Source organism: Gadus chalcogrammus, chromosome 9, assembly GCF_026213295.1.
Source record: "Gadus chalcogrammus isolate NIFS_2021 chromosome 9, NIFS_Gcha_1.0, whole genome shotgun sequence".
NCBI lineage: Eukaryota > Metazoa > Chordata > Actinopteri > Gadiformes > Gadidae > Gadus > Gadus chalcogrammus.
In genome coordinates, this window is record NC_079420.1 from 2,354,664 (window position 1) to 2,364,336 (window position 9,673).

Below are 9,673 nucleotides of genomic sequence, written 5' to 3' on the forward strand. Positions count from 1 at the left end.
GAGAGACTTTTTGATTGTGTTGCACATGCCTGTAAGCTTCTTGGTACAACTCGAGTTTTGTTTAGACCAGTGAGTAAAAGGCCATCCAATTCAAGTCAGACGTGCGATTAGACTGTTCAAACCATGCACTCAAAAGGTTTTTTTTACGCACTGAAGATGGTGAAATCACGCTGTGACCAGTGGTTGCCATGGTGATTTGTTCTGATCCTCGTAGATAATAGTTGGTCCTCGGTCGACTCGCGTCACTAACTGAAGTCGGCTGTGGTACACGCGTCATTTGCCAAGACACCCGGAGACCATGAGGTGAATAGATGTCGCTGCAATTATAAAAACATCTTTAAAAGCATACGGTTCTTGGAAACTCGCATGGGATCAATTTAAGTGCGTAGTTAACTCAAACAGCATGCACACAGTGCTAACAAATAAGCACTTACCTCTTCATCTTGTAATGACGGAAGCATCGCATGTCTCTGTCATTTCGTAATTCAATTCGGTCTCAATGGCAATTTCTAGTAGCTAAGGCCTTGGTTCGAAATCTACAGTTTGGATTGAAACGTAGCCTACACACGGATAGGGCTATCGACCTCTCTGAATGACAGGTGCTGAGTGAAAAGAGTGAATTGATATAGGTACAAAAGGGAAATCAGTTGTTACATGTAATACAATTAGGGCTATGCATATTCTAGTTTGGACTTTGTCAAACTTTGACTTTGTTTTTACAACACGGCAGATTTGTAGCCATATTTCATGGACAGACTATACTTCTGACCTATAAACTGATGAATGGCTTCTGTTATAATTTTGCTCTGTTCAAGGTTGAGATAGAGATCAAAGAGATACTTTAGATTCATTCTGATTACTGTTCATTTATTTATTTATCATTTGATAATAACCATTGTTTATCATTGTTTACCAATACATGTAATGCAATGTTCAAGTACCTCAGTAACATCACATTACATAACATTAACTTTATTTAACTGACGCTTTTATCCAAAGAGACTTAAAATAAAACCATAATGAAACAACCCAGAAATCCTTAAAACATTGGCTTAAAATACTTAATTAAATAAACAAAATGCTTCAAGTGCTTAATTTGAGAAACAAGAGAAACAAGAGACGGATAGTGTTGTACATTTTTTTATTCCTCAGTTTTAGTTCTCAGTCGGCCGCGGAGAGAGGTCCGGTTTCTGCTGTCATGATTTCATTGGGGAGCTCGTTCCACCATTGTGGATCCAGGACAGCAAACAATCAGGATTTTGTTGAGCCACAGCTGGGTTCCCCTCCTAGTGAGGGAGTAGCAAGCCTTCTGCTATGCGTTGCTAAGCATAGCAGAGAGGATGGGTTGTAGTATTTGACCATGTCTTTGATGTAGAATGGGCCTTAGCCAATCGCAGCAGGGAAGGCGGGTACAAGTGATTTGAATCGGGTTCGAGCAGGCACCAGTAGAGTGCAGAGGAGTGCTGTACTGTGGGAGAACTTGGAAAATGTTGTAGAGACGTTGGCAGCGAAGGAAAGGTGGTCATCCAGTGTCACGCCAAGGATCCCAGTATTTGGAGGGTGGCGAGGAAGATCTGGTGGTTCACTGCATGTGTCCAATGCTGCCGCAAGGTCCAGCTGAATGACCAACGAGGAGAGTAATGCTCTTCCAGCAGTGTGTAACACAAGTAACACATATTAGTAACACATGTTATAACCTTTATATATGTCCTGCTAATGAAGCCTGTGTAAGAATTGAATTGAGGTTCGTAGATCTCCTGAATACACAGATAGAAGAAATACTGAATAGGCTGACCGCACAATGATCTTCATAGTGTTCTCCTCGCGAACCCAAGGCGTTCTCGGCTCTCTTCACGAACATTCACAGGGGCACCTGGTTAAACAGAAGGTCAAAGGGGCAGTGCAACATACAGGGAGGTACCGCAAATGGCATGAAGCTTGGAGAAAGCTCTCCTTTCTACAGAACAGATCTTCCGTCTGTTCTGCACACACACAGCCATGGCAACACACACAGGTCTCGTAGTGGCAGTGTGTGTGTATGTGTGTGTGTGTGTGTGTGTGTGTGTGTGTGTGTGTGTGTGATTGTGATTGTGATTGTGTGTGTGTTTGCATGTGCCTGTGTGTGTTTGTGTGAATCTTTCTGTGTTCATCAACCTCCAACCTCAACACTATAATTTTAAGATGTTCATTATTCTGACAGCTGGGTCATTTTTCCCGGCTGGTTACCAGGCAACTACTTGCTTGTTTACCATTAACCGGAAGGTCTTTGTCCGAGCCTCAAGGCCAGGGTGATATTCTTTAATTAGTGACGCATTCTAGTGACTCATTCTAACAAATTAAGCTCATTATGTATTTAGCCGTATGGTCTTTATGGGACACATAACTTTCTAGATCTGGAAATCAACAGGACCTGCTTTAATGATCACGCACAGACCCAAACAAATCTCTCTCTCTCTCTCTCTCTCTCTCTCTCTCTCTCTCTCTCTCTCTCTCTCTCTCTCTCTCTCTCTCTCTCTCTCTCTCTCTCTCTCTCTCTCTCTCTCTCTCTCTCTCTCTCTCTCTCTCTCTCTCTCTCTCTCTCTCTCTCTCTCTCTCTCTCTCTCTCTCTCTCTCTCTCTCTCTCTCTATTCTAACTCTCTCTCTCTCTATTCTAACTACCGAGGCGTATACTGATGTCATGACGCTGGTCATAGCGTCTACGAGACGGGGCTTAAAGGTCAGCACGATATATTTAAATCGCGTTTAGCCGGTAATTGGATGTGATGTAATGGCGCAGCTGCAGTTATAGCCACACCTGCAGCCGTCAACCCCCATACAACAGAGGCGGTATAAAGCGATGATATTCATTTCTAAATGTTTTTAATCAACGTTAATCTATTAATGGCACGGGGCTTATAATTATAATCAGATGATCAACGTATAGGATAAACCGTGCTGGCATATGCCTATACCCCCTGGTGGCTGATGTTGCTGTTATATTGGTTGTCAATTCCCTCCCAAAGGAGGGAAGTGAGGAGCTGTGTGTGGGCGGGTAAGATCCGTCTGAAACGGCGAATCAATACTTTATTATGCCTCTAAGAGCTCCGCAACCTGTCCTGAGCACACTAGCTGACCGGGGGTTAGTTGGTTTTCTGTTGTGTAAACTAAAAGTGGCTACCTGCACACTCGGAAATCGTGAACTTTGTGCACACTCGGTTCTGCATGTCTTGGGGCAGTCTTAGAGACGGCGCACACCGACGGGACATACGGAGTGGGACGGATACATGCAAAGTGGCAGCTGAGCTGAAGCCACATTTGCTGCACATTTAAATCGTACCACCACGTACCACGTTTGGCACAATAACCGCTGACTTGAACGCACAGCATGGGCGGAGAACCCCCTGGAGGGAGCAGCAGCAGCAGCGTCGGCGAAAGTGGACAGGAGCAGTACCAGGCTATAGCCTTCGACACCGCCGTCAGTACTCTAGTGGCTGTAGCCGTGTACGTGGTGGTCAAAGTCAGCCTGGACGGCTTCAGACAGTGGCGCTCCAAGATCTCCGTGTTAATAGTGGGCTCGGGACCGATCGGCCTGACCGCAGCGTTGGTCGCTGTCCGCTCGGGGAAGGTGCTGAAGCTGACAGTGCTGGACGAGCGGTGCCGGAGCGCCCTGCTCTGCCGGCCCCAGCAGATCGCCCTGGACCCCCGCAGCGTGGGGTTTCTGCTGGGGTTAGGGGTGGACTTCGATAATATGGAGGGGTGCTGGCACAACGAGCACTTTTTCACCAAGATCGGGGTGTTTCAGGAGTATTTGTTGAGCATCTTGGAGCAGAAGAAGCAGAAGGTCGACGTCCGTGTACAGCTGGGAACCAAGGTAGTCTATTTTCTTGACTGTTGTAGAGTTGATAAAAGGTATGCGATTTCGTTATTTTTCTTTCGAGAGAGGGAGAAAATTACCGAGAATGGCAAAGATCGGGAGAGAGGGAGGGAGAGAGAGACTGACCGTCAGACAGATAGACTGACCTGCAAACAAACAGAGAGGGCACTACATTTAGCGAATGAGAGAGAGGGGGCGCACTATATTTAGGGAGAGAGACATTCAACTTAAATTTCCCATTGTGTCTCAAACATTTGTCTTTACCAACTGGCCACAAAGCCAGTAACCTTTTTGCAAATGATTTGCACAGTTACTATTGAGAAAAGAAAAACCTAATATGAAAGATTATAATGCCCCATAAGCTTTTTATTTCTCACGTACACTCTATGATCTGTATGTCTAATCCAGCCTTAATAGTAGCCTATTGGATATAGCCTGTTATGTAATCCGCTCGGAGATCTGAAGGAAAACAAGGCTTTAAGAGGATTATTTAGACTATAGTGAAATCAAATTGAACAGATGTTATCTGAAAGGATTTGGTTGTTATCATTTAACCCATGTTTCGATTTTAAAAGAAACGAATCGCATTCACATTTTAAAGGTCACCCTAATGAATCGCAATTGCATACTTTCTTGGCCACTTTAGATTCCTTCGTCTTATGACGAAACCAATCATGTTTTAGGTCTTACTACGAATTCCAAATGAGAGATAAGAAAAACATTCGGCCCTTAAGCAGCATTTCCCGCTGAAATTGGTTGACATCTAATTTATGAACATGGCGATAGTAACTATGGTGACATGAGATGTGTGTTGCATGGCCAATGGCATGAGTTTCATTATTCATTGCATGACGTTTAATACTATTTTAATTAAAATGATTGATTATGATTGGGATTGGATGGATGGCTTGGCAGCACAAGGAACTAATTTCCATCACAGAATTTTTATAAATAACTCAAATGTGTTTTTGGTATTTAACCCACAGTGGCATCAACACAGAGGTGCACAGACAATCTATATTGACAACAAAAGAATTGTGTAGAGATTTGCCCAATATTAATCCCCTCTTCGGGTTGATCTTCTCCTTCCAACAGTCTGTGCAACCCTAAGAGACACAGGACAGCTTCCTGTGATCACAGTCCACCTCCATTCCATTTAAATTCACTGCCAACTCATTCCCCTGATATACGAGCGGCCATTGCGTTTGATGGGTGTCCTGTTTCTCTCTTCAGCTCGCCAGGATGTCTTATGATGCAAATATAGCCCCCTTGAATAACCGTCCTCTACAGTCATACACATCGTTCTTGGACTGCTGATGAGTCATGCTAAACGGAGTCCATAGCTTCTCTGTATACCTGCCTGCTGTTACTTCTGCAGAACCAGGGCACGTCGGAGTCACTGATCCATGCACAGGGGCTACAGGGACCTTCTCTAGGGAGGACCGGGGCAGAAGGCACACGATGGCCCCATGTGGGCCCCTAAAACAATCCCAGATGTAGGCAGCGGACACAGCTGTGTCAGCCACACAGCTGTGTCAGCCACACAGCTGTGTGGATCCTTTGGTACAGAGCCGGGGGACAGTGAGCCAATCACCAATGAGTACGAGCAGGAACGCTCTCCACCGCTCTGCTAACGCAGCCCCCCTCCTGCTCTCCGTCCATGACTCAGTTCACCGAGGAGTACCTGCACCGACTCCCCCGGCCCCAGTGGCCCCGGGTGCTGGTGGTGGCCGACGGCTCCTGCGGGGACTCCTGCTCCGTGCTGGGCATCAGCTCCGACTACGCGGTGGAGTCCTGCCGGGCCTACGGCGCCAACGCCACCATAGAGAGGCTGGACCAGAGACAGGTGCGGAGGAACGCACACACACGGGACAGAGGAGACAGACGTTCATGTACATGATGGATGATATGTACCGATTATATACATGATGCGTCACACAAGGGCACGCAGGAACACACCAGCTCAGGCAAACACAGAAGCACACATGCACACACACACACATGCACACATACACACACACACACACTCACGCAAACACAGAAGCACACATGCACACACACACACTCACGCAAACACATGCACACACATGCACACACATGCACACACTCACGCAAACACAGAAGCACACCTGCACACACACACATACACAGAAGCGCGCACACACACACACACACACACACTCACGCAAACACAGAAGCACACACACACAAAGACACACACACAAATGAACACACACACATGCAAACACAGAAGCACATACACACACACACACACACGCACGCACGCACGCACACACACACACACACACACACACAGACGCACTCACGCAAACACAAGCACACACATGCACACACACTTGCAACTAATGCACACAGACCAGACCAGAATTCTAAAATGGAAAGATAAACCCAAAAGGGCATGTGCACCCACACACACACACACACAACCCCCCCCCCCACCCACACACACACACACACACCCACACACACACACACGCGCACACACACACACACACACACACACACACACACACACACACACACACACACACACACACACACACACACACACACACACACACACACACACACACACACACACACACACACACACACACTAATGTACTAATGGAGGCAATAGCTGGTCTTCACACGCTGGGTTGGGTAGCAGGTAAACAGGGCGGATAATAGACACAGGATATTGCAAGGTAAACCTTCCTTTATCTGGCCCCATGGACCTGATCTGGGTAAACATCCCGCACACTGCAAACACCCCCCGTCAGCCAATAGGGGAGACACTCTCTTAATACCAACAGCCAGATTTTACCACAGTGTCACATCCCTCCAGTGCCAGCGGCCATAAACATCCTTGTAAGCCTGGTACCAGCTGTTTTACGGATGTTGTGTCATAATAAATCTATATTTAACCATGGCCCCAGGTCAATCAGTTATTCTATCGCTTTGGTCTGAAATCATGTTTTGATATTCATTGACTGTGAGGCAGTTTGCTAGTTGTTAACCACCAAGTGTTGAAACATATGGTAGGGTGACAAAGTCAGCTTCGCCACTGTGTACACACACGCCTACTGATGCTTCTGTAAACATCTTCAGCGACGTACCCGCACTCGTCTGGTGTCTCCTGTCCGTCCACATCATACCGGGGTGTATTATCAAGATCATTTCACGTCACATCAAGTCTTACCCTTTAAAATGTCTACGAATGAAACCCAGAACAATATATTGCAGACCTGAAACCGAACGCATACCCGTTCTTCTTGTTTTGAAGCAATGTGTGTGTGTTTGTGTGTGTGTATGCGTGCGTAAATACCAGCGCTTACCAGATGACCTGGGATGATACCCGGGCTGTGGTCAGCCTGCGGAAAACGCCTTCCAGATCACGTTCTCCTCCGGGGGGATGGGGCGGGGTTGGGGTGTTACTGTCTCGTATATTTTTATTGTTTCCCTTCCTCCTCCTCTCTGGCCATTTCCTGCTTCTATTGAATTTACCTCCCTCGACGTGACCTTGTTATTCAAGGCTATTCTATCTTCTTCATGCCCTCTCATGCTCATAATACCTAATCCCTCCGCCCTCTCTCATCCTATATCTGTCTCTCAGTCCACCAACAGATATGCTGTTAATGTAATTGGCATGAATTGTGGGACAAAAAAAAAAGGCCAATTGCCAATAGCTTTGACAAGGATATTTACTAAATCGATGTGCTCACTGCCCACTGTTCTGATGACAGTAAAACACACAGAAATATATATCTGTTGAGAAGCGAATAGGTGGTAGTTGAGTGAAAGGGACTGTTAATATATTATTCCATGTTGTTTCAACCGTAGCCAAACCTCATCTACCAGTAATCTCTCCTAACCCAGTCTAATCTAACCTAGAATAGATGTGGGATCCAGCAGTCCCGCTATGTTGTATCAGAACCTTTGAGGGGATTGCACAGAGCCTTGGCCAGGAACCAAAAACGACATGGGGAAGAGATACCCCTTGTTTCTCCATTAAGGAGATATTATACAGAAAGCTCGTCAATATGAGTGGATGAAGCTTTCAGAAGGGGATTTTAACAAGGGAATATCTACAAGGGCTAGTCTACACGATCTACACGCTCATTTGAAACCTTTACAGACACCATTGGACAATTTACAAATGATGGCTAACTTTGTGTTCACCAATTATGCACTTAGCAATAAGATTGTTTGAAACAAATACGAAACAAAGAACAGTTGTCTGCTGTCAGACTTAATGTAAAATCGTAATTCTGAGCATAAACCCAACCCAACCTAACCTTACTAAACCTAACCTAACCCACCGTAATATTTTCTTACCGGACCTAACTTTACCTCATCTAATCTAATCTAACCTAATTTAGAGTTAAAAAAAATAAAAATCACGCAACCTCACCTGTCACCCCACCTCATCTAATCTCATGGACACCACGGACCTAATCCAAACTCTCCTCACTGGACCTCACGAGCCTCCCCTAACCTCTAACCTGTAATCTAATGGATCCGCTGGTCCCCTCCAGGTGCCCACCCCAGAGATCCGGGCTCACCGGCTGTACTTTGACCTGTCGGCGTACGGGGTGGAAGCGCTCCGGGACCACAAGAACCACGCCTCCAAGCCCGGCTTCCACCTGAAGATCTACGGAACCTTGCGGAGCCGCTACATGGCGCTGGTGTGCCCGGCCTCCGACACCAAGATGGTGCGCTTCCTGTGTCACACCGCCAACGCCTCAGTGAGTACCCAGTCCCGAGCGTTCGTGTGCTTTTACGGTGTTGAGTTTAGGTTTAAAGGGCCGTACAGGTCTGGGTGATTAAACCACGGTCAGGTCTCTCCTAGCGTCAGTAAAAGCGGACGTGCTCGCTATCGGTTCAACTGTGGCGAGAGCGACGGTATATTCACCCACAGTGGTATTATCCTGTTAGTAAAAATGTTAGTTACTTGTGCTTAATTCCTATTGGGACACTTTATACTTCAACTGTATTGGTTCAAAAGCAAATCCCCTTCTCCAGCTCTGCTCGACTGAAGTTCAGAAAGGCCGTTCCTATGGTTGCGGAGTATTATTGACATAGTTTACAGATTGAGCATCATTGGATTAAATACTGTTTTGTAAATCCTATCTATTTTAAAGTGAACGACTTTAATTCAACAGGAATTTAGGAGAATTTTTTTGTTTGTATTCAGAGATAGTATATAAAATGGGTTGAGGACCGCTTGCTGTTATTCAACAAAATGCAACAGGATCGGTTTGATGATTGTGGGGCCTTTGTTGATTCTGATGTTTCGTGTTCAGCTCATGTAGGAGAAAATAAAACATCCCGATCTACAAATGATGTCCCTTAAAAAGTCTAGCTCACATTGAAGAGATATTTATAGTTTTAACAATACATGGGGATTAGCAGCAATTATTTCAACTGAACAAGCCTCCTGATTTGTTATTCTCCTTTCAGAAAATTGCTGAGTGCCCGATTGTGCTCATGCAATAATTACTCTGTGGGTGTGCGCGTGTGTTTTTGTGTGTGTGTCTGTGTGTGTCTTTGTTTTTGCTTGTGTGTGTATGTGTGTGTGCGTGTGTCCCTCAATCCTTGTCTATATTCAATGCTTTTGAAGCAATGTGTTAAAGTGTGTGAATTAGCCCAGCAGCCCTCCCATACTTTGTAGCTCGCAGCAGAACCAACAGGTGCAGAAACAGCCATTGTTGGGTCTCTTGTTGCTAAGTGGGTGTCTATCTGCAAGCACCGTTACTTGGTAACAGATAAATGCTCTAGAATTGGTCAAAGGACGTTTGAGTGAGAGGCAGAGAGAGA

At 45.8% G+C, this 9,673-nt stretch overlaps 1 protein-coding gene across 1 annotated transcript; it reads left to right on the forward strand.

Moving 5' to 3' along the window:
* The first annotated feature begins 3,271 nt into the window (after positions 1 to 3,271).
* On the forward strand, positions 3,272 to 9,168 carry si:dkey-234i14.6 (uncharacterized). The gene is made up of 4 exons (XM_056598707.1): positions 3,272 to 3,850; positions 5,523 to 5,699; positions 8,392 to 8,601; positions 9,160 to 9,168. Exons 1-4 carry the CDS (start codon positions 3,365 to 3,367, stop codon positions 9,166 to 9,168), a joined length of 882 nt encoding a protein of 293 aa, XP_056454682.1. The 5' UTR covers positions 3,272 to 3,364.
* Positions 9,169 to 9,673: the final 505 nt, after the last annotated feature.

Bases quoted from the DNA above. Each gene is read 5' to 3' on its own strand.
- si:dkey-234i14.6 (XM_056598707.1), top strand. From the start codon at position 3,365: ATGGGCGGAGAACCCCCTGGAGGGAGCAGCAGCAGCAGCGTCGGCGAA. The intron at 3,851-5,522 runs GTAGTCTATTTT...TCCATGACTCAG, and splicing joins GTGTACAGCTGGGAACCAAG to TTCACCGAGGAGTACCTGCA. The intron at 5,700-8,391 runs GTGCGGAGGAAC...GGTCCCCTCCAG, and splicing joins AGAGGCTGGACCAGAGACAG to GTGCCCACCCCAGAGATCCG.